Source organism: Mastigoproctus giganteus, chromosome 7, assembly GCF_048544385.1.
Source record: "Mastigoproctus giganteus isolate SK-2022 chromosome 7, ASM4854438v1, whole genome shotgun sequence".
Taxonomy (NCBI): domain Eukaryota; kingdom Metazoa; phylum Arthropoda; class Arachnida; order Uropygi; family Thelyphonidae; genus Mastigoproctus; species Mastigoproctus giganteus.
In genome coordinates, this window is record NC_143581.1 from 123,615,964 (window position 1) to 123,642,646 (window position 26,683).

The 26,683-nt window shown below is 38.4% G+C and overlaps 1 protein-coding gene across 1 annotated transcript in view; it reads right to left on the reverse strand.

Moving 5' to 3' along the window:
- The window catches only part of eRF1 (eukaryotic release factor 1), a 323,744-nt gene that overhangs the window by 60,511 nt on the left and 236,550 nt on the right, over positions 1-26,683 (reverse strand). Inside the window, exon 7 of the mRNA XM_090377890.1 lies at positions 21,848-22,003. Within this exon, the coding sequence (XP_090234016.1) occupies positions 21,848-22,003 (156 nt within the window). The remainder of the gene's footprint in view (positions 1-21,847; positions 22,004-26,683) is intronic.

Here is a 26,683-nt window from a genome sequence, read left to right on the forward strand (position 1 = left end):
CTAAACTAGTAGATTTTAAGAACCGTGAAAATAGTTCAAAAAACCAAGTTGGAGCATAAAAATAAATTGTACTGAATTTTGTACAAACTTTATTACAGTAAATAAAAAGGAAAATTGACCAGACCCAGAGACATTTTTATTAAAGTGAAATTTTTGTGAAAACCACAAACATGAAAGATATCAGAACCTATAGGACTTAGTACTAAGCATGGATTCAAGGTTGAGAAGATAAATGAAAATATGCGCAGAAATAGAAAGCCTATGTGACAGCAAGTGAAGAGAATTAGTAGGGAATGGATCATTAATTAACCTGACTGCCATCTTTTGAACGGAGTCTAGGAATCTAAAAGTCTGAGCTTATAGGGGCACCCAAAAGTGGGAACAATATTTCATGGTAGGACAAATTTCAGATTTGTATAGAGTGAGTATCTCTCTGGGGTGTAAGGGAAAACCCAGTTTCTTTTACACCCCAGAGAGAGAGAGAGAGAGAGAGAGAGAGAGAGAGAGAGAGAGAGAGAGAGAGAGAGAGAGAGAGAGAGAGATTAGAAGTCAGGGTAATCCTTAACAGAGATACATGATCTCATCAAGAAATTTGAGTGGCATAAAAGATAAGCACAGGAGTAGCAGAATCCTTTTTGCAAGATAAGGCAGGACTGGATTTTAGAAGGATTATCTAAGTTATCTTTGCCCCAATGGAGAATTACCTGCAGAATTTAAGCAATTGGTAGATGATATTCCAGCAAAACATTCATCCCTGACATGGTTTGAGCACCCCTGGAATGCAATGCTACATATAGGATTTCCAGTCAATGGAAGGTCATTAATATACAAGAGGGGGAAGAGTGGGAAAAAGAAACACCAGAAATAGTGGAGAAGTTAGAAGACCATCTACCATAACCTACATTTCATTTCATTTGAGTGAGCTTCCATCTCGGTTGCCACCCGGATTTTCATCCATATGCAACCAATTCTCATTTAGTATATCAGTCTTAAACCTAATTGTAAAAAACCAATATATAAAGACCAACTGGTCAACTCAAAATCAATAAATAAATCAAAACTAATCGACCATTCAGCCTTGTGGTGGGGATGGACAATCACACCACACACCACAAGTTACCGTCCCCACCACGAGGAGGTAGGTCACTACTACCACCCGGGCATCGCCCGGCAGCGACTATAAGCCAATTTGACAAATCTTAAGAAGGAACAAAAAAATTCATAATTTTCAAAAACATACAACAAATTTGCTTCTGTGAGAGCCAGTGTCCCAAAGTCCAACCTCACTCTTAAATCCTCATATAGAGGACAATATAGCAAGATGTGAAGGCCAGTCTCAGTCTCTCCACACTCACAAAACTCCGTAAGGGTCAACCCCAAACGAAACAGCCTTAACCTCAGGCCATGCCCCGTAACGACAGCAGCAGCTGCAAACCCAAATTGGAGCCAGGAACATTGTTCCCTACTCACAACATGGACCGAGGGCATAAAGGCATACAAATGACGACCTTTCACCATAACCTACATTTCATTTCATTTGAGTGAGCTTCCATCTCAGTTGCCACCCGGATTTTCATCCATATGCAACCAATTCTCATTTAGTATATCAGTCTCAACCTTAGTTGTAAAAACCAATATATAAAGACCAAATGGTCAACTCAAATCAAACAAACAAAATAACATTAATCGACCATTCAGCCTTGTGGTGGGGATGGGCAATCACACCTCTCACCACAAGTTACCGTCCCCACCACGAGGAGGTAGGTCACTACTACCATCCGGGCATCGCCCGGCAGCGACTATAAGCCAGCTTAGCAAATCTTAAAAAAGAACAAAAGAATTCATAATTATCAAAAATATACATCAAATTAACTTCAGTGAGAGCCAATGTCCCAAAGTCCAACCTCGCGCTTAAATCCTCATATAGAGGACAATATAGCATGATATGAAGGCCAGTCTCAGTCTCTCCACACTCACAGAACTCTGTAAGGGTCAACCCCAAACGAAACAGTCTTGACCTCAAGCCATGCCCCGTAACGACGGCAGCAGCTGCAAACCCAAATTGGAGCCAGGAGCGTCGCTCCCTACTCACTATATGGACCAAGGGCATAAAGGTATACAAATGACGACCTTTCTCAGAGTTTGTCCATTGGAATTGCCATATGGTACTCAACTCATCATTGATTCGCCCCCGTTCTGCTGTTATATCAGGGAAACCAACCAACCGCCCCACCGGGCACGACTGGACGCCAAAAATCACTCTGGTAATCACCCGCTTAAGGGCATACCGTAAAGCAAACTGTGCCGCAACCAACTCCGCAGGCATCTTCCCTGCAAGGACGCACAAGGCATCTGTGGAAACAGTTCTGCAAGCCCTAGTTATACCTAAGAGAGCAAACCTCTGTGCCGAAGACAAGATTCTACGAACATGAGAATGTTCTATATACCCTCCCCAAGCCCCAGCAGCGTAAGTCAGAATCGGAATAAAGATGTTATCATAAAGTAAGTGGAGGGCACCACCCTTTATACCCCATTCAACACGCGTAACTCGCTGGAGCTTGGCATATAACCGTTTCATCTTATCTCGGACAAAGGCAGCATGAGCTACCATAGAAAGTCGCTCTCCCAGGACAACACCCAGGTACCTGGTCTTATTAACCACTCTAAGCGAGAAATCACCAGAACGACACAAAGGAGGTCGAGTTCCACTGAGGCGTCCCCTCAGAAGCACTGCTACAGATTTCTCTGCAGAGACCTCCAGCTTATGCTGAGCAGACCAATTCAACAATTGGCCTAGAGAAGCAGCTATACGCTCCTCAAGCATCTGGCGGGACTCTCCACACACCAAGATGACTAAATCATCAGCATAAGCTATTCTGATCGTACCTTCCACAGCTTGCATTTGTAGGAACTCATCGAGAACCAAACCCTGTGGGCATCCTCTATAAACTCTTCTCTCACACTTCATGAAAGGAGTACAAATGAGCACATATCTCTCTCGGAGATAGTCCTCAAGAAGACTGTATAAATTTCCTGGACAGAGGGACGCCCTAGCCCTGCGTAGGACACTGCCCCACCACAGAGCATCAAACGCCCCCCCTAAAGTCCATGAACAAGCCCAGGACATATCGACCAGGCAGCTCATTGACGCCTTTAATCAAATTGTAAATGGCATCCTCAGCAGAGGAACCAGCCTTAAAACCGTACTGATTGTTAGCCACCAGCCCCTGACCGGCATAATGAACCATCAGCCGACCAAGAACAAGCCGCTCCAACAACTTTCCGATAACTGACAAAAGAGCTATCGGGCGATATGAATGAGGCTCATCCACAGGCTTCTCAGGACTCTTGAGAATAACCCTCAAATTAGCCGTCTTCCATACTGCCGGAAATACTCCTTCACGAAGACAAGTGTTGAAAAGGTCTAGGTACACATCAGGACTCGCCTGACACGTTTTCCTCACCACAGCGGTGTCAATATTGTCCAGTCCCGGAGCACGACCTTCTCTGGTCTGCTGTAAAGCTAACTCGAGCTCAGCGGGAACAAAAGGAGACTCGTTCCCACTAGTAACAATCTAAATTCTCCCGAACAATCTGACTCTGCAGCAAATTATCCGGAGAATCTTCAACTAAAATTGAATTGATCAAGCAGGAGACAGAGTCAGCCCATCCCAAAGTCACTCTGTCCGTCGCCACAAACGTGGACATAATTTCACCACCACAGATTTTATCGGTGACTATTTTATACACAGAAGACCAAGGATCAGCCGACCCCCTCTCCTGCACATAATTTCTCCAAGAAGCCCGTTTTAATAACATAATCTTATTCTTATATTCATTCCTTTTAATCTGATACTGCAACCGCAACTCAAATGATTCTTGAGAGTAACACCTCCTCTCATATTGATACTGCTTACGCGCATGTTGAAGATCTTTCCGCATACGCGTAAGTTCTGGTGTCCACCAAGGTACCGATCTTTGCGGCCTTCTCTTCTTTCGCAAACACTGTTTACATAGGTCCTTACATAGGCCGTAAGGGTCAACCCCAAACGAAACAGCCTTAACCTCAGGCCATGCCCCGTAACGACAGCAGCAGCTGCAAACCCAAATTGGAGCCAGGAACATCGTTCCCTACTCACAACATGGACCGAGGGCATAAAGGCATACAAATGACGACCTTTCACCATAACCTACAGTGAGCAGTCAGAGAAAAAACTGGACAACCAATTACAAAAAATAGTTGGAAATCCATAAGACAAAAGCTTATTTAGAAGACTTATGCCAAACACTATCAAAAGCTTTTTAAGTGTCAAGAACTGCTTGAGTTGCACGAACCTTTTCCGCTGAATTTGTCCATTTCTAGACAGTTTAGGGCAAGGCTGTTCAACCTTTTGGAAGTTGCGGGTCAATTTGAAAATTTGGTACACGTTGCGGGCCATACAATAGACTGCCTTTAGGCTTGAATTCAGAAGCAACACCCCAAGGAAAATTTGTTGAGTAAAAACACAAAACCAATCACAGTGTTTTTCCATGCACTTTACTATAATGTGATTCTTTTAATTTTTCAACTTGAAAATATTGCTCTTGAGAGTTGTTTCTGAATTCGACTCCATGTAATAACTTTGTTTTGTAAACCTAGGGATCATTTAAATTTTAAACTTTAAAAGAATGAAATCAACTGCATTTATAAGCAAATTTTATTACAATAAAATAGCAACAAAAGGAATGAAATATTCAGTTAATGAGAAAACTGACTATTTTATTACAAATAATTCAATGTCAGGAACTATTTCTGTGGTAGCTAATCGGAGGCAGTGCTCCAGATGACAATCAGTAATTTTTGCCTCAAATTTTGACTTGGAGTGCTTCAATCTAGAAAACATCAGTTCACATAAGTATGTGCTTCCGAAGAGGGAGAAGATTCTTGCCACACACATTCTTAAATTGACAGATTTTCTCTTTTCTACATATTTTTGGTAAAATTCTAGGAGAGACTTCATCAAATTTGATTTTTTTCAGGTCTGAGTCATACTGATGGTCAATGATTTCCATCTGAAGGTCCCATGGAGGCTCCATCACATTCACAGAGAAGGTGTTAGTTACCATGTTTACGGTCCTTTCTTGAGCATGGAAATCTTGGTATTTCCTTAGAACTCTATCTGGAGCTGAGATGTTGCAGCCACATACTGAGGAACATATTTTGCAGACTGCAATTTCAACATTCTTTGGAAATGAGTTCAATTCTGGCTGGTGTTGAAGTTGGCACTTTTCTTAACTAACAGCATAACCCCTCCTCTCTTTATGTTCTGTCTATCCTTTCTGTACACACACACTGTACTCCCCAAATTCAAAGGGTTCTAATTTCATCTGAAAAGCTTTGATGTGATTACATAGCACATGCACCAGTTAATCTTTTGACCGGGGCTTCAAATTTAACTCATTCAAATGAGAAGAAATGTCAGTAAGGAAGGCAAAATTGGCCAACCAGTTTGGATCGTTGAACTATGATACTGGCTTGGTTTTTCTGTCATGAACTCTTGGATGGCATCTTTCAACTCAAAAATTCTCGTGAGCACTTTTGAATGGATTAACCATCACACATCAGAAAAGTAGACAACATCGTCGTGATTAGCATCCCATTCCATCTGCAGAAAATTTTGTCTATGATTCCAACCCTTCGCTCGGATGAAATTGACAATGTGTGTGATAACTTTCGTGACATTTTCAAAACCAAGAGATTTGGCACAAATTTTCCTGGTGAATGATGCAATGGTAGCTGGTAAATCTGCTAGTATCAATTTTTTTTTTTTTTTTTTTATAAAAGTGCTACCAATCCCACTTTTGCTCCAACCATAGCTGGGGCTCCATCCGTCGCCAACCCTGAAAGGTTTTTCAAACTGAGGTGAAATGTAGCAAGAGTCGATTTCATAGCTTCCAAAATGTCTGTTCCCTTCGTGGTTCAAGGGACAACATAAAGCCAACAGTTCTTCAAAGACTAAGTTTGTTGTTGATAGCGCAAATAAAAATAGCCAACTGAGCTGTATCAGTTAAATTCGTGCTTTCATCCAATGCCAATGAGTAAAATTTGCATGCTAGAACTTTGTTTTCAATGTCTGCTCAACATTCAATGACAGTTCTTCTACTCTCCTAGTAACAGTCATTCGAGACAAACATCTTTTTGAAGACATCAAGCTTTGTTTGGACTTCACACGAATTCTCCATCAGAAAATGGTTTCAACCTTTTGGTAATTTTTTGAGCAATGATATAATTAGCATTAACATAACTCTCAGCATCTTCCAATACTTTCTTAAAAACTGATTGTAGTGATTTTAATGCTTTTTTGAGGAGGTTCAGTTTGTCTGTGCGTACCTGACACTGGAGACTGACGAACTTGGTTGCATGTTCATAATGACTTTTCAAATTGTATTCCTTGACAGTGGATATTCATTCCTCACATATTAAACAAACAGGTTTTCCATCAGTTTCCAAAAAAAAGAGAATAAATCAGTCCATTTTTTGTTGAAATTGTGAACAACTTCACTGTAAACACGTTTTTTGCTGGCACCCACCATTTTTAATTTACTAGGGCCTCTCTTATGGTCATTGTTGCATTTTTATATAATAAAGGCAATTAAAACTTCACTAAAAGATTAAATTCACTTAGCTTTATTTTTACAACACTCAAACAACGTAACAAAAACTAAAGAATTATTAATATTAGTCTTTAATAATCGAAAGTTCGGAAAGAGCGTGTCACTAGATCAAATTCTAACTGACTGAATGACTAAAATCCACGCACACGCAAGTATATATACCTTGACAGTTTCTATAATTGTTGTCGAGAGTCAAGAATATTTTTCTGGTAAACACTAGAACTAGAAAGTTTGCAAAAACGTAGCAGCGCCACCTGTGCACACTCGTTGAGAAGCTAAGCTTCCCTGCTTAACTGATAGGTGGTGCAGGAGTTGCTAAACTCCATTTGTGCTATTATATATATTTTTAAAAAATATTTTTTGGAAACTTCATTGTGTCTACTGGCCACAAGTGGCCCGTGGAACATGGTTTGAGCACCCCTGGTTTAGGGGTTGGTAGATAATGGATTCCTCTATTATTTTAGAATGAGTAGGAGTAAATGCAATGGGATGAATAGGTGATGATGAGATGGGATGATAAATGCATAGGTGTGATTTGTCACCTTTTTGGAACTGGCTAGATATTCTCAGGAATGCAGGTTTTGAGAACAAGTAGAAAAATAAAATCATGACCTGGAAATTTGACCTGGAGATTGTTCAAAGTTCTTTTCACAGAGAGATTTTAAGCCAGAGAAGATTGAAAATAGGAGATTCCAAATTACATTAGTAGAGCACATGATGCAAGAAAGCAAGCTTATACAGCATGAGCCAAAAAAAAAAAAAAAAAAAAAAAATCCCATTTCACCTATCCATTAACTCCAAATGTTTGTCTAGTTCTGCCTTGAATTTATTTAAGCCGTCAACTTCTAAAACGACAGATGGAAGTTTGTTCCAGCAATCAACCATCCGCTGGCTAAAGACAAATTTCTGCAAATCTATTACAACGGACTCTCCTCAAATTAAATTTATGTCACCCCAGGCGACTAATCTGGGCAAGAGGAAGAATCCTGTCAGCATTGAGCTTGCTCAAACCACTCAATGCATTATACACCTCAATCAGATTACCTCGCAGGTGCCTAGTCTCCAGACACTGCAATTTGCAGAACTTTTCTTTCTTTGTATGAGCAACCCTTTGTTCCATTTGCCAATCTCACTGCCCTTATCTGTACTCATTCCAGCAGCTCTACATCCTTCCTAAAATGAGGCCTCCAGACCTGTATACAGTACCAAGGTGTGGCCCGATCATTGCCTTATACAAGGGGATAATCCCCTCCTCATCTCTGCCAGAAAAATTCCTGTATATCATTGACAAGACACCATGAGCTATTCTTGCAGACTATCTGAAATGCTCAGAAAATTTCATATCTGAGTGCACAATTACCACCACGTCTTTTTCATTCTCTACCACTATGAGTGTAGTATCACACAGTTGAAACGTTACTCTGGAGTTACTACTACCCATATGCAGTACTTTACATTTGTCAATGTTAAACTTCAGTTGCCACATCTCAGCCCATATCTGCTCAACTTTTCTAGATCCTGTTCCAGTAGTGTTATGTTAGTATCATTAACAACCATGCTAACCTTCGTATCAATTGCAAACTTGGACATTAAGCCTGATCAATATCACTGATACAGAAAACAGAAATGGGCCAACACGGACCCCTGGGGGACACCACTAATAACATTAGTCCACGAAGAGCAGTGGTGTCCCCCAGGGGTCCATATCCCTTTATCCATAGCAGCAACTTGGCTTTAATGCTACACTGTTCCAACTTGTACAGTATTTTTTCCATGTGCAACAGTATCAAAAACTTTCCTGAAATCCAAGTATATGATAGCAAAATTATTTTTTGCATCCAATTCCTTTGTGACCTCGTAGTATCCAATTGGTCAGACAAGACTTGCCCTTAAACTCATGCTGTATCTGATCTATAACCGCAGTCTTGTCTAGATGATCCTATAGTGCTTCTTTAACCAGTGCCTCCATTAATTTCCATGGAACAGAAGTTAAACTAACAGGTCTGTAATTATTTGTGTCAACCTTTCATCCCCTTTGTGAAATTAAAGTCATATTTACACATCTCCAGTCCATGGAGATGTGTAAATATGAGAGCTTCTTGGACCTCCCATGAGTCCAAGAAGCTCTCATAATTATGGCTAAAGGTTTGCTTACTTCCTATGCTACCTCCTTTAACATAACTGGATAGATCCTATCCACCCCAGGTGCCTTTTTATGTTTAACATCAATTTCTTCTCCATTTTGCTCTCAGTTATTACAAAATCATTTAGCTCCCTGCAGAGGTTGATAAACTTCTAGCATTCCCTTCCCTGAATAACTCCTCATGTGTGAATGTTGATACAAAATACTCATTCAGTTTTTGTTGTCAGCTATCTGAGCAGGGTCCTCAACAGTCGAACCATCGATATCAAGTGGGCACATCTAATTAATCCCCTTCCCTCTAGAGTTTACAAAAGAAAATAACTCTTTGCTGTTTTTCTTTGCATCCTTTGCAAAAATTTATCATAATCTTCCTTTGCCTGCCTAACCTCCTTTGTGACTTGATTAGACACCAGCTTATATCTACCATAGACTTCTGTGCCATATGATGCATCCAATGCATTTTTGGATATGCATCCAATGCATTTTTCTTCTCTGCCATGACCCTCATTAGTTCATCTGACACCCATTTAAGCCTAGACCTTGAACAGTATTTCTTAGTTGGGGCAAAAAGCCTAGCAGCTTCCAAGATTACTTCCTTGAATGCTTCCCATTTAGAATTTGCTGTTGGTAGCATCATCAGTTGGTCCCACTGTATAGACTTTAAAAACTGTCTGAGACAATCGGAATCACCTTTACAAAAGCAAAAACCCTACCCTTTACCCCGGACGGTAGTTACATCTTTGAGTAAATTCCACATTAGCACACTGACACCTAGTGGTTCCTTTATCTGCAGATTCTTAATACACGAAGAATCACTACTGATAATCAGATCAAGAGTACTATTACTCCATCTGATTGTCTCTCGAATATGCTGCTGTAGAAAACAATCATTCGATAAATCCCAAAAAAGACTTGCTAGTGTACAAATAACCAGCCCAGAAATCCCAGTGAATATCTGGGAAATTAAAATTCCCCATTATAAGACAAGCTGATTTATGGCGCACTATTTCTCTGTTCATTATACTCATTAGGCCTATAACACACTCCCACTCTCAATTTCGCTTTACCAGTGCTTATGTCACACCAAACTGGCTGAACATTGCACTGTTCACCCATGTCAAGTGGATGCACTTCACTAGATTTTGTTTTTCTTAACTAACAGCATAACCCCTCCTATCCTGTCTATCCTTTTCTGTCCATTGTACTCCCCAAATTCCAATTTTGATTCTTTTTATCTGTGTTACACCAAGTCTCTGATATCCCAACAATATCTGCCCTTGATGTTTTGACCAGCACCTCAATTTCATCGAATTTATTTACTAAACTCCTAGCATTGGTGTACGCAAGTATACATGCATCTGTTCTTATTCCTACCTACCCTAACACAGCCCATGTATTTACTTGTTCCACGATGACTCCCAGTAGTCTCTGAAATCCCCAGCAACGTGTTTTCTTGGATGCTGCTCATTCCAATTGAAGCAGTGCAAGAATGACTTACTTCTGCCAGCAGCTACTGTTAACCCATCAGTCCGTGTATCCCCCACAAGCTTGTAGTTTTCCAACCCACCTAACACTGCCTCAACAGCATCAGCAAATATTCCTGCACCCTTTCTATTTAAGGGTATCCCATTCCTGTAGAAGCAGTCTCTTCTGTTAACAAGCACAGACCACACTGAGAATAATAATTAGGACAACTGAGATGAGCAGTGGTTGAATCGATCAATAATTGAGATTCTGTCAGAAAAAGAAAGTTAGCTTGAGAGACTATTCATTGTAACAGGATTTTACTGTACTTGGGCTAGAAGTATGTAATATATAGTTTATATCAAAAACTTGACTATGTTGCCACCCCTTGTGGTGGCTCACAAGTCCAACAATTTTGTTAACTAGAGATGAAAATAAAATTTAGAAAAGAAATAGCATTAGCATTAGTAGAGGCATATGATGCAAGAAAGCAAGCTTATGCAGCACCAGCCAGAAAGAAAAATAACTTCCACTTCACCCCTCCATTCGTCCGAAATACCTGTCCAGCTGAGCCTTAAATTTATTTAGGCTATCAACTTCCACAACAAGGGATGGAAATCTGTTCCACCAACCAACTACCCGCTGGCTAAAGACAAATTTCCGGACATCTATCCTACGTCTGTCTTTCCTCAATTTGAATTTATGCCCTCTCAGGTGATTATTCTGAGCAAGAGGAAGAATCCCATCACCATTGAGCATGCTCAAACCATTCAAGACTTTATACACCTCTATCAGATCACCTCGCTGGTGCCTAGTCTCCAGACACTGTAATTTGCAAAACTTAAGCCTTTCTTCGTAAGAGCAACCCTTTGTTCCATTCACTAACCTTGTTGCCCTTCTCTGTACTTGTTCCAGCAGCTCTACATCCTTCTTGAAATGAGGCCTCCAGACCTATATACAGTACTCAAGGTGTGGCCTGACCATTGCCTTATACAAGGGAATAATCACCGCCTTATCCCTGCTAGAAAAATTCATGTATATCATTGATAAGACACCATGAGCTACTCTTGCAGCCCGTCTGCACTGCTCAGAGAACTTCATATCTGCCTGCACAATTACCCCCAGGTCCTTTTCATTCTCTACCACTGTCAGTGTAGTGCCACAGAGTTGATAAGTTGCTCTGGGGGGTTGCTGTTTCCCATATGGAATACTTTACATTTGTCAATGTTAAACTTCATTTGCCATCTCTCAGCCCATATGCTCAACCTTTCCAGATCTTGTTGCAGCAGCATAGCGTCAGTAGTGTCCTTAACAACTTGCCAACTTTTGTATCGTCTGCAAACTTGGACATTAAGCGTGATATACCATCATCAATATCATTTATAAATACAGAAAACAATAATGGACCCAACAGTGAACACTGAGGGACTCCACTAATAACATTAGTCCACGATGAGCAGTGTCCGTTGATTACTACTCTCTGTCTTCTCCCCCTCAACCACCCTTTTATCCATAGCAGCAATTTGCCTCCACTGCCACACTGCTCCAATTTGTGCAGCAGTCTTCCATGTGCAACAGTATCAAAAGTCTTTCTAAGATCCAAGTATATAATATCAAAGTTATTCCCTGCATCCAGTTCTTTTGTGACTGCATCATAGTATCCAATCAAATTGGTCAGGCAAGACTTCCCCTTAACAAAACCATGCTGTGTCCGAGCTATAACTGAAGTCTTGTCCAGATGATCCTGCAGTGCTTCCTTAACCAGTGCCTTCATTAATTTTCCTGAAACAGAAGTTCAACTCACAGGTCTATAAGTACTTGTGTCAGCCTTTGTGAATTGAGGTCACATTTGTACATCTCCAGTCCATGGGTACCTCCCCTGAGTCCAAGGAAGCTCTCATAATTATGGCTAAGGGTTTCCTTACTTCCTTTGCTGCCTCCTTTAATATAACTGGATAGATCCCATCCACCCCAGGTGCCTTTCTTGTGTTTATCTTCAACAATTTCTCCTCCACTTTACTCTCAGTTATTACAAGATTATCTAGCTTACTGCCAGAGTTGAATACACCTCTGGCATTCCCCTCGCTGAATAACTCCTCGTGTGAATGTCGATGCAAAATATTCATTTAGTTTGTTAGCTACCCGAGCAGGATCATCAAAGTTGAACCATCGATATCAAGTGAACCAATCTGATTCATCCTCTTCCTTCTAGAGTTTACATAAGAAAAGAACTCTTTACTGTTTTTCTTTGCATCCTTTGCCAAAGATTTCTCGTAATCTCCCTTCGCTTGCCTAATCTCCTTTTTAACTTGGTTACAGATCAACTTATATCTATCATAGGCTTCTGTGTCACGTGTTAATTTATATGTATCCCAAGCATTTTTCTTCTCTGTCATATGTCTCATTAGTTCATCTGACATCCATTTAGGCCTAAACCTTGAACAATATTTCTTAGTTGGTATGTAAAGCCTAGTAGCTTCCAAGATAAGTTCTTTGAATGCTTCCCATTTTGAATTTGCTGTTGGTAACATCATCAGTTGGTCCCACTGTATAGAATTTAAATACTGCCTCAGACCATCGTAGTTGCCTTTACGAAAGCAATAACCCTTCCCTTTACCCCTGATGGTAGTTACCTACTTGAGTAAATCCCACTTCAGCACACTGTGTTCACTGCCACCTAGTGGTTCCTTTATCTGCAGATTCTTAATGCATGAAGAATCACTACTGATAATCAGATCAAGAGTATTACTCCCTCTAGTTGCCTCCCCTAACATGCTGATGAAGAAAACAATCATCCAATAAATCCACAAAAGACTTGCTGGAACAGACTTCCATCCCTTGTGGTGGAGGTTGATAGCCTAAATAAGTTTAAGGCTCAGCTGGACAGGTATTTTGAACAAACAGAGGGGTGAAGTGGAAGTGGGTTTTTTTTTTTTTTTTTGGCTGATGCTGCATAAGCTTGCTTTCTTGCATCAAATGCCTCTACTAATGCTAATGCTAATAACCACTCTTACCCTTGAAATACTAATATATCAAGCACTGAAAATTAAATAACAATCAACTGAAAGCATATGAAATAAGCAGCAGCATATTTGTGCTGAGGATCTCCAGGCTTGCAACTTCATGCCCATAACGATGGCCACGGAGATAATTTATACAGTTAGTCCGACTTACGTAACTCTTATGGACTTACGTAAATTATTTTGGTAAAATCGTAAAGATATGTTATCTTTGTAAAATAAGAGGAGTTTACCTCAATATAGTACGTAGAACACTTCTGTATGATACTCTCCAGAAATTAAAATGAAAAAAATCGAAAATCTTACATTAGAGTAACAAATAATTAAAAATCAATTTAATGCAATTAAAAATAAGAAAATTAAAAGAATTTAATGAAAAAATTGCAAAACTATTTTTCTTCCTGAAGCTGAAAACACATTGACTGTATGTCATGATCACAGGAATGAAAATTACCAAATAGTGTTGAACATAAACTTAAATAAGGATTATTTGACTTCGTGCACGTGCATAAAAGCCCATGAATCGGAGATCAGGTGTGGGCGGCAAACATTAACAGAATTCTCGTGCAATTTAATTTCTACGGTTTCTGCAATTAATAGTCGTGTATAATAACGTTCGACACTTAAGTATTTTGGCCTCATTAAATAAAAAAGTATGTTTTTCATTAATGGCATGAAAGGCTAATTCTGATGCTGCCAAAAGAGAAGCACAAACCGAGACCACATGTTGATTAACACATGGAACTTTGGTAAGATGAGTCACAATCACCGCAAGAAATGTTGTATACGAAGTCCTTAATTTGTATTGCGAACGAGGAAAGGACTGAGCGATTGTTCAGTATAGTGTGCAATTTCCATATTGACCCGGCCACAATTTTAAATTCGGTATCTTTAAAGAATCTGTTAAGCTGTTTGTGCCACTGTTCAACATATTGAACAGAAATAAAGTATTTTGTATCCTATCCTTACCTTGTACTCTAATTCGGTTTACTGTAGAAAGGGGATAACCCCTGTTAAGAATCTGCTGGTTAATATTTTGTATTTCTGAACCCAAAGCAGATTCCATCGTTGAATATTTATAGGCATTTAGAAATTGATTAAAGATAATCGATCTTTTGTAGGTTTTCGATAGATGTTAAATTAATTTTATTTGAGTCCTGAGTAAGCGTGAAATTTAGAAAATTTAATGACTTTGTATCCGTATACTCCCTTTCCAATGTAAATTTGAGTCTAGAATGAATATTATTAAACGAATGTATAATGTCTTGGATAGTACTACTATCAGTAATAACTAGAACATCGTCTAAATACCTCCCATAGTATGTGATACGGGGTCAAATGTACATGCTCAATCATTGAGAGATATATCTTCGATATTAAGCCGCTCAAGTTCAATCCCATTGGCAAACCAAAAATTTGTTTATACACTGTCTCAAAAGGTGATAGAAACTGCAGGCATTATCAACCCACTGCAGGATGGAAGCCTCCTCAACAATTCATGCTGAGGGAAATGGACCATAATCTGCCACACTGGTCCAGTGCGGGTTGGCAGATAGACTGTATTTAGCAGTCATGGGCTTGAACCCCGGTCTACTCAAAGAGCGTGTGCTACTGCACTCCTTCTCCTGACCACTCGGCTATGGAGGCCGTGAAAGGTTATAGTTGGCCTCAACTAACAGTTTAATTAAGTGAAACATTTCTTTAATAGGAAGCTTCGTATAATTAATCGGTATCGAGTAATTATTTAACATATCCCAAATAATATCTAATGTGTATTCAACGTTTACATTCGTATATAATGAGGTAACATCTAGTGAGAATAAATTTTCATTGTCGCCAAGTCTACAGTCGTTAAGGTTATTAAATAATGTATTGTAGTTCTTAATCCCAAATTCTATTGCCTGTCTAAAGGGTTTTATAATGCAATATACACGTGTGGCAAAGGATGAAAATGCCGAGTTTCTGTAGGAAACAATAAGCCGAATAGGAAATCCAGTCTTGTGTAATTTTACCTGACCGAAAAGTTCAGGAATATTGTATGTTCTGGCCTTCAATTCCTTTAACTGAGCCATAGTAACTGAGAGGCTTAATATCGGAGATCTCTCAATGATTGAACATATACATTTGACGCTTTTCTACCCTGTATCACATACTATGGGAGGTATTTAGACGATGTTCTAGTTATTACTGATAGTGGTACTATCCAAGACATTTTACATTTGTTTAATAATATTCATTCTAGACTCAAATTTACATTGGAAAGGGAGGATATGGATACAAAGTCATTAAATTTTCTAAATTTCACATTTACTCGGGACTCTAATAAAATCCAATTTAACATCTATCGAAAACGTACAAACACCGGTATGCTTCTACATTATAACAGTTATCACCTGTTTACCTACAAAAGATCAATTATCTTTAATCAATTTCTAAATGCCTATAAATATTCAACGACGGAATCTTTTTTTTTTTTTTTTTTTTTTTTGTATGAAAACCCCAAACACGAAAGGTATCAAAACCTATAGTACTTAGTACCGTGCATGGGTTGAAGGAGAAGTATGAGGGAAGGGGGATGCCGGAAATTTTGCTCTAGAGACTAAACATGGGTTTCACCACTTCAAGCCTCAAATAAGCAAAGTGGTGGTATTTCACCAGTTGATGAAAGTCATCTACCACCTAAAAATCTGCTTTGGGCTCAGAAATACAAATATTAACCAGCAGATTCTTAAGCAGGGGTTATCCACTTGCTACAATAAACCGAATTAGGGTACAAGCTAAGGATAGGATACAAAATACTACACCAACCAACAATAGTAATATCAAAAAATACTTTATTTCTGTCCCATACGTTGAATAGTGGCACAAACAGCTTAACAGATTCATTTAATTCTTTAACAGATTCGCTATCTTTTAAGCTTCTTAACAGAAGCTTAAAAGATATCGAATTTAAAATTGTGGCCAGGCCAATACGGAAATTACACATTATACTGAACAAAAAACAATCGCTAAGTCCTTTCCTCGTTCGCAACACAAATTAATATTGATTAATTTGTGTTGATTGATTTCAACGTAGAACGTATTGAGCATTAAAGCTCTGGTTCATACTATCTAAAGATATTTTCTGTATAATTTTTAAGAGTGAAGTCGAATGAAGGAACAAAAAATTTTTATTATCATTCCATACAAACTGTGCTGGATAATAACTTGCGGCGTAACTAGAATCTATGTAAATAACTAGAGTTAACATTTCATTTTCTGCTTTAAGAATTTTGAAGAAATAATAATAACGTGTTTGAGACAGGTGAACTACATCGAATCGCTTCAGAGAAACCCCACAAGGTTCAAGCCACGCAAACTGTGTCCTATCGGTTATTTCTTTGAAGAATTGCACTCTAGCCCCTTGTCTCTACATCCTTTCCTTCCTTTCTTTCTTGATTGTAGTCAGTAAGTGGGGGCTTTTGTATACAATATTTGTTACACGTCAGGCTATTGTGGTGAAGTTTAAATTAACATTGTCCTACAAATTTCAACAGCTTCCCATCAAACTACCATTTTTGAGGATCTTAAGAAAAGTGATGATACTGAAACCACCTTTGTTGCGAGTCACGGTTGGTTTGATTGGTTCTGTAAGAGAAGCGGATATCATAAAGTTGCCATAAGTGGTGAATCAGCAAGTGCAGATGGCGAGGCTGCCGAAAAATTAAGACAAATTGGATGAGATTATAAGAAGTGGAATTATTTGCTGTAATAAATATTTTACTGTGGATGAGACTAGCTTTTCTTGGGAAAAAATTCCTAGTATTTCTATCGAAGAAAAGTCGATGTAAGAGTTTAAAGCTGCCAAAGACAGGGTAACTCTTAATTGGGGGGGGGGGGTACAGAGCAGGTTATAAACTTAAACATTTAGTGATTTATCACTCAGAAAACCAGGGGACTTTTAAGGGCATTGACAAGAAATCATTCCTGTACACTTCAGAGCTAACTGAAAGGCCTGAGTGACAATAACCATGTTCAAAGAACTGTTCCTAGCATTAGTAGAGGCATATGATGCAAGAAAGCAAGCTTATTCAGCATCAGCCAAAAAAAAAAAAAAAACACACACCACTCCCATTTCACCCCTCCGTTCGTTCGAAATACCTGTCCAGTTGAGCTTTAAATTTGTTTAGGCTATGAACTTCAACAAGTGATGGAAGTCGGTTCCACCAACCAACCACCCGCTGGCCAAAGGCAAATTTCCGCACATCTATCCGACATCCGTCCTTCCTCAATTTGAATTTATGCCCTCTGAGCTGATTATTCTAAGCAAGATGAAGAATCCCATTGGCATTGAGCATGCTCAAACCATTCAAAGCCTTATACACCTCTATCAGATCACCTCTCCGGTGCCTAGTCTCCAGACTCTTGTAATTTGCAAAACTTAAGCCTTTCTTCGTAAGAGCAACCCTTTGTTCCATTCACTAATCTTGTTGCCCTTCTCTGTACCCGTTCCAGCAGCTCCACATCCTTCCTGAAATGAGGCCTCCAGACCTGTATACAGTACTCAAGATGTGGCCTAACCATTGCCTTATACAAGGGAATAATCGCCTCCTTATCCCTGCTAGAAAAATTCCTCTTTATCATTGACAAGACACCATGAGCTACTCTTGCAGCTCGTCTGCACTGCTCAGAGAACTTCATATCTGCCTGCACAATTATCCCCAGGTCCTTTTCATTCTCCACCACTGTCAGTGTAGTACCGCAGAGTTGATACGTTGCTCTGGGGTTACTGTTTCCCATATGTAGTACTTTACATTTGTCAATGTTAAACTTCATTTGCCACCTCTCAGCCCATCTGTTCAACCTTTCCAGATCCTGTTGCAGCAGCATAGCGTCAATAGTGTCCTTAACAACCCTGCCAACCTTTGTATCATCTGCAAACTTGGACATTAAACTTGATATCCCATCATCAATATCATTCATAAACACCGAAAACAACGGACCCAACACTGAACCCTGAGGAACTCCACTAATAACATTAGTCCACGTTGAGCAGTGTCCATTGATTACCACTCTCTGTCTTCTGCCACTCAACCATCCCCTTATCCATAGCAGCAATTTGCCTCCAATGCCACACTGCTCCAATTTGTGCAGCAGTCTTCCATGTGCAACAGTATCAAAAGCCTTTCTAAGATCCAAATATATAATATCAAAGTTATTACCTGCATCCAGTTCTTTTGTGACTACATCATAGTATCCAATCAAATTGGTCAGGCAAGACCTGCCCTTAACAAAACCATGCTGCGTCTGAGCTATAACTGAATTCTTGTCTAGATGATCCTGCAGTGCTTCTTTAACCAGTGCCTCCATTAATTTACCTGGAACAGAAGTTAAACTAACAGGTCTATAATTACTTGTGTCAGCCTTTGATCCTCCTTTGTGAATTGGGGTTACATTTGCACATCTCCAGTCTATGGGTACCTCCCCTGAGTCCAAAGAAGCTCTCATAATTATGGCTAGGGGCTTGCTTACTTCCTTTGCTGCCTCCTTTAATATAACTGGATAGATCCCATCCACCCCAGGTGCCTTTTTTATGTTTATCCTCAACAATCTCTCCTCCACTTTCCTCTCAGTTATTACAAAATCATCCAGCTCACTGCCAATGTTTACTTTACCTACATCATTCTCCTTCCTGAATAACTCCTCATGCTTGAATGTAGATGCAAAATACTCGTTTAAATTGTTAGCCACCTGAGCAGGATCCTCAACTGTTGAACCATCAATATCCAGTGGACCAATCTGATTCATCCCTTTCCTTCTTGAGTTTAAATATGTAAAGAACTCTTTTCTGTTTTTCTTTGCATCCTTTGCCAAGGATTTTTCGTAGTCTGCCTTTGCCTGCCTAATCTCCTTTGTGACTTGGTTACAGACCAACTTATATCTATCATAGGCTTCCATGTCACCCATTAATTTGTATGTATCCCATGCATTTTTCTTCTCTGCCACATGTCTCATTAGTTCATCTGACAACCATTTAGGCCTAAACCTTGAACAATATTTCTTAGTTGGTATGTAAAGCCTGGTAGCCTCCAAGATTAGTTCCTTGAATGCCTCCCATTTTAAGTTTGCTGTTGGTAACATCATCAGTTGGTCCCACTGTATAGAATTTAAATACTGTCTCAGACCATCATAGTCGCCTTTACGAAAACAAAAACCCTTCCCTTTACCTCTGATTGTAGTTACCTCCTTGAGTAAATCCCACTTCAACACACTGTGATCACTGCCACCTAGTGGTTCATTTACCTGCAGATTCTTAATGCATGAAGAATCACTACTGATAATCAGATCAAGAGTATTGCTCCCTCTTGTTGCCTCACGAACATGCTGATGTAGAAAACAATCATCCAATAAATCCACAAAAGCCTTGCTAGTGTGCGAGTGACCAACCCACAAATTCCAGTCAATATCTGGGAAATTAAAATCCCCCATTATAAGACTCTCTGATTTACTGGCCCACTCTATTTCCTTGTACAATATCTTATTATACTCATCAGAGTCATTAGGCCTATAGCACACTCCTACTCTCAATTTTGATTTTCCTATGCTTATGTCACACCAAACTGACTCGACACTGCCCTGTCCATCGATGTCAACTGGCTTCACTTCCTTGGACTTTATGTGTTTCTTAATTAATAGCATAACCCCTCCTCCCCTCCTGTCCTGTCTATCCTTTCTATACACATTGTATTCCCCAAATTCCAGTTCCGCATTACTTATATCTGTGTGACACCACGTCTCTGATATCCCAACAATATCTGCCTTTGATGTTTTGAGCAATACCTCCTAATTATGTGTCACTGAAGTTGAAAAATATTGCTTACAAATGTCAGCGTATTTTAAGATATTAATGCTCCTTGACAATGCTCCCAGTCATCCTATATATCTAGATGATCTGCATGACGACGTCAAGGTGGTATACTACCCTCCAAAAATAACAGCTTTGATTCAACCAAGGGATCATGGAGTGATCCACACATTCAAAGCTTATTACATAAGGACAACATTTTCTGAGGCTATAAATAAAACAGAGCACGAGAAGATGGGTCTGTGGCAATTTTGGAAGACGTTTAACATCCTTGATGGAATATGCAACATTTCAAGAGCCTGGATGTGACAACTTGTATGAGCGGAGTTTGTAAAAAAAAAAAAAAAATGTTCTGAGCTTAACAACCAAGATGAGCTGCTGTCTTCTGTTACCAAAGAAATTGTAAACTTAGTCCAGGAGTTGCAGTTGGTCCTGGAGGATGAAGGTATAGACGAGCTTGTGGATGAAAGAGGTGAAGATTTAATAACAGAAGACCCAGCCCAGTTTAACGTGCAGAGAGTTGAGGAGTAAGGGAGAGCCAAATCCGTTGAGGTAATCAGAGCAACCCAAGAAGCAGTTCTAATTAAAGGTAATGGCAGAAGTATTTCATAAAATTCAGGACAGTCACGATGTTTGATGGAATGGATGAAAACACTGAACATTTATTGAAAATAGAAGGGAAAGTTCAAGACTGCTTTATTGGCTTATCATGAAATTTATGAAGATAAATAAAAGCATACAAAACAGATGAAGATCGAAGAGTTCATATCACGTACTACCTCCATGACCTCTACTCAGCCTACAACACCCTGTGATTAATGTGTCTTATTACTGCACCAGGTTCGTTTTAAGTTAACTTCAGTTCATCACCTATAGACCGATTCATTTTGCAGTTTAAACCAATTTTCTTATATATTATACTATTGTTTTAATTCCCTAGTAGCCCTATTAAAGCCTACACAGCATACGCAATATACATCAGTTTTTACAGTAAAATAACATGAGTTTTTTCTTTGATTTTATATTTTCTTTTCTTATGTGCCACTCCAGAAACTTCACTGCTGTCCCCAGATAAAATTTTTAATTGTTATAGTACATAACTATTTTCCTTCATTCTTTTGAGGATATGTGGTTTTTAATTTTGGCATATCAGGATTTTGGCATATCAGGGATATAGTAGCAATATTTTATTAGCCACTCCTGAGTTACATAAAAATCGAGTTGCGTAAGAAACCCTGGAACGTATATCTTACGTATGTCAGGGACAGACTGTATTGAAGAAAATGGCTGACAAGCCATTTTCTTCAATACACCATGTTTTGCTATGCACTCTCACCACAACCAAATGGTTGTGGTGAGAGTGCACAGGAAAACATGTCATTTGTTATATTTTCCTGAGTCGGATCAGTATAATTTAGGGGCACAAACACAATTTGCTTTCAGATCCTCTGACTACTACTTGTTTGGAGCAGAAGTAATCCTCTTCATGCGAAACAACACAGCTGTGTCAAAGTAAAAGTTACCTACACAGCGAAGTGGAAAAGAATTTCTCAATGAAATATGTACTTATGTTCAGTTCATTGATGTAATAATTAGAGTAACAGCTATCTGTCAAACAAACAAAAAAAAAAAAAAAACCTGCAGGCTCTGTTCAATTTCATATCTGATATAGGACTATTATCTTACATGTAACACAAAATTCTGCACTTAGGTCAAACTTACCATCAGTTGCATGATTTTTTAGTACATAACGGACAATATCCAAATTTTCCCATGCAATAAGAATTTCTACTGCACCCATTTCCAGTGCTTTTAGTGTATCATCAACGCCAAAACAGTACTTCCCTGTATCTTGAGATATTTCATCAAAATAACGACCTATGGGAGGAAGAGAGAGAAAAAAACAAAGTACTTTAGAATGGCTCATGCAAGTATCTTGATATATTAAATGAAATCAAATACTCTGATTTTAATGCTAAAATATTTCTAGGATGAAACTTTCAATTAAATCTTGACATCAAAAGCAACAGAACTGCACCTCTATTTTCAATACCCAAATATGAAAGTGGTCACCTTTCCCAATTTTGTCTTAGTGCAAAGACAGTGAAAATGCTAGGCAAAAACAAATTACTTTTACCATGATGGAAAAATGGCATTTCTCTGGAGAATACTGATTCAGAAAATTCATGGAGAATATTTTCTATTCAGCTCAACCAAAAACAGATTTCCTGTTACTTTTAAGTACATGACATCCAAAAGCATTTCCCTATTGCATTACCTATTACAATTAAGCAATGATGATATCTAAACCCACACACACCAAACTAACCAAATATAATACTGATTTGATAGATGTGGAGGCTACACTAATATCTCAGGAATACAATTATATGTTTTTTTTTTGTATTAACATTAAAAACATTGATTTAAACTGTTTCCTAAAAGCTATATGTATGTACAGTTCAGTTGGTAGATGACAGCCTGAAAGACACAAATGACTGTTAACAGACTGAGCACTCAATTACAAAGTGCAGAACTGTCAAAACAGTATTGCAATTTCTACATGAAGGGGGATCTGCTCCTAAAAATATGAATGGGTAAGGTGCCTAACCTAATCCTAAGTAAGAAGTAATCCCAAGCTGAGCTAGGATTACTTTTTCGTGGCACATATCACAAAGATTAGTGCACCATAAAGAAACTTGTGGATTGATGTGAATATAGTTTGAGCCTCCTTGTTTATACTAGAATAATTGCCATTTTGTGAGATACTTTTATTTCCCCTTTTGTAATCTGTGTGTGTAGAAATAAGGTCTAATGGCAGAATACAGGCTCATTTTGCAGCCTTACCAGTGGCTTCATTTTCTTTTGATCCCAGTCTAGCTTTGGATCCAATAGGAAACAATTACAAGTAGAAGGTTCAAAATCCAGCATTGTCTGGAAATTGAACTCCAAAGAACAGCACTGATGAAATGGGTTTTCTGAATTCAATTATGTTAATGCTATAAATATTTAACCAACCTGGCAGTAGTTGTGTGGGACCCATCCTTGCAATAAAAAAAAAAAAAAAAATCTACATGGTTTTGTTGGTTCAAGCTCAATGCATACCTACCCAAACTTTTCAAAAGTTGGGATATTAGGTCTTTATAGACAGGAGGGAAAACAGGTATTTTGGCCAAAAAAGTAAAAAAATAGATGGTAAACTGGAGATTCTTTTTTTTTTTTTTTTTTGTTGTCAGAGTCCAAATTAAATATTTAATTGAAAATACAAATAATGTTAAATTACAGCCACAGAATACGTACAGTATGCTTTTAAATATTAACTTACCTACTTATTATTTGTATGTGGATTTCTGTTTGGATATCTTCAGTTTAGATTAAAATTTTATTTATAAAAATGGCACTATTATTCAGAACATTTCCAAAGGCATGCTCTTTGGAAACGTTCTGAACAGCATTTCTAAATCCAGTATTTCATTTCCAAGGGAACTTCCTAAACTTCACTAGATAGAGAATATCCAAATTCAGTACAGGCACTCCTCGACTTATGTACTTAATTGTGTTTTATTTATTTATTTATTATTATTATTTTCATGCATGCAAGTCCAACTTCGGTCTTCCAGATACATGTACAGTACACTACAAGGCACCGAGATTATAACCCCCAGCAAACTTCATCATGTACAGAATTTTACAATTTGTAACAGAGTTAAATGAGGCTGAAAAAACAATGAATAATAATGTCAAGTACAGTATTTATTCAAAACTAATTTAATCTAAATACGATGCTTAATTTAATCTGCGATCAAATCACTTTACAATGGACTCTCCAAAATAAAATACCGCTCAATATAGGACACATAGTTGGGATCGGTCATCGTGATCACGTTTACGAATCGAATTTTAATTCTAATAACAGCGATTCTCATAAGCAAAAATAGGAGGAATATTATCCACAGGCTATAAAAGTAAAGACAGAGCACAAATTTACACTTTACTTCCTCCAATTAACAAAATTAAATGATGCGTGAAAATCAGAAGGATATTTCCCAAAGGTTAGCAAAATAAAAATAAATTTATGCTTACATACATAGCTTAATTAATAGTGTAACTAACTGATATTTCTGTTCACTGGCTTTTTTTTTTTGTCCGTAAAATTTAACAGTAAGAAAATGAGTAATCAATAACAAAGAACACCGAACGCACAAATTGCAACTAACAGGATATGCGCAAGAAAGTTTTCTAAGTAAAAATAGGAATGAAGAGAAGATCTGAAAATTTGTTTTTTATATGACTGAAGATTTCAGTGAAGGGGAACTGATTTCACCATAATACTGTAACTTAAAAACCCACAGAATACCAGTTATCAGTATTATCGCAAATGCAATAAGATCATGTCTACTAACCGTTTATAATAGATTGCTCTAACAGAAAAGCCCAATAAACCGGAAATTGCTTGTTTTTTTTTTTTTTTTTTTTTTTTAGGAGCATTAGCAACTAAGGCCATATTGCTCTGGGAATATGCGGTGGTCATTTCCTGATCTTTCCGCATCCTCTGTATTTGGTGATGACTGGCTCGAATCCCGTCAAGAAGCGTGTTCTATGCAATGCTGCTGCTTCTTCCCACCTGGCTACGGAGGCACCCCAGAAATTTCAAATTGTTTTATGGTAGTGACCTCCAGAATGTGTTTTTGAAAAATATCAGAAAGGCATTCAAAATTGATTCTTATAACCAAACATAGCAACAGCTTTTTGTACATTAAGTAGAGGGGTGCCTGTATTTTTTTTTATTTTTTTAACCTTGATAAATGCTCTGTAGCATTCAGCATTGCTATGAGGAATTATTAAAGTGCCAAGAATGACTTTGGATAATTTGTTATATGCTTTTCAATGCTTTGTTGGTCAGTTCCCCAACCAAGGACCACTGAATTCTTTCTTGTTTCATGATAGTGCCTAACCTGGCAAAACTGATCTGCAAAATATTTGTTTACCCTCAATGACAATGAGAAGTATCAGTTTTTTTTTTTTTTTTTTTTGCTTATCAGAAAATCTCAATGCTTCTAATAACCCAGTTGATCAACTTGCTACGTCTGAATTCTATTTGGAGCTAGCAGACTTTTGAATAAGGAAGAACACACTTTTGTTTCAGGAATTCACACCAGAAGGTCAGCTGGCTGCCAAACTTAGTTAGTCCATAATTTACCAAGTTTTATTCACAAAGTCATCCATTTCTACAAATGTATTAAATATCTGGAGTTGTAACAATTCATTGGATCTCAACATAAGAGGGCTATTCAATAAAGAATGGTGATAATTTTTTTTTCACAACATACCTTCATTAATCATCTATATTTTGGTGATCCTTTTCAAAGTATTCCTCATTTTATGAAATGCACTTACTCTGCCATTTTTTGACATGTTTGGGAATTGCTCCCAATATCTTTACAACTTCTGATGATTGGAAATGTTTTCCTCAGAGCTGTTCTTTAACTTTGGAAATAAAAAAAGATTGCAGGGTGCAAGGTCAGGACTATAGGGCTGATGAAGAACACAGTTGACATTAATACTGGGTAAGTGTTCAATGAGAGTACAAGTAACATGAGGTGTAGGACTGTCATGATACAGCACCCACCCACTTGTGTGCAGTACAGTTCTGTAACAGTTGCATGATGCAGCACAACATACTGGTAAACCATCCCTTGGATGTAAAAAAATTATGATCATAACCTTTCCCACAGAAGCCACAACTTTTGTTTTACTTAGTATTGACAATGACGTAGACTTTCAAACACAGCTTTGTTGCTTACTCTGGGTAGAAATGATGAAGCCATGTTCGTCTGCTGTTATCGGCTTGTGCAGAGCCTTGGCACTGTCCGTAATCATCCACTGCAGCTCCTGACAAACCTTCATGAAAACTTGTTGTTGCTCAAGTGTAAGTAGCCTTGAAACCCAGCATGAACAAATGAATACTGTGTGCTTCCTACAGATATTTTCAGCATTTCTGCCAGTTGCCTTACTGTTAAGATGACAATTTTCTCTCACGATTACAGATGCAGTGTTTATGGTGACAGAAGTGGTTGGAACACCAGGACTGCCAATTTTTGTAACTGAATCACATCATCCATTTTTAAACATTCTAAACCACCTGAAAGCTGTGCTATATGGAAGAGAAGATTCACCATAAGCCTCAACATTTCATATAATTCAGCTGATGTTTTCTAGAGACAGAAACATAATTTGAGAGCAGCATACTGTTCCTTGCATCCATTGTTATATAGGCAAAACTGAAAATGCATAAACTTGACTGACCAGTCACACTGTGTGCATGAGTCAACTGCACATTGCTGTGATGGAGCTTAGTTTGGTCTTATTGAAAAGGGAAGGCAGTGTTCTGCTCTCATTTTTAGACTATCAGCAATACTAAGGGTTTTTTTTTTTTTTAGCTGATTTCAAGGCAATTAAGGATGTTCTAAAATTCACTGTAAACTTTCCTGTGGCCATCAAAGCAGTAAGAAAGTGGTTCAATGTCAGTTCACAAAGGGTGGAAAACTTAAAACCTTT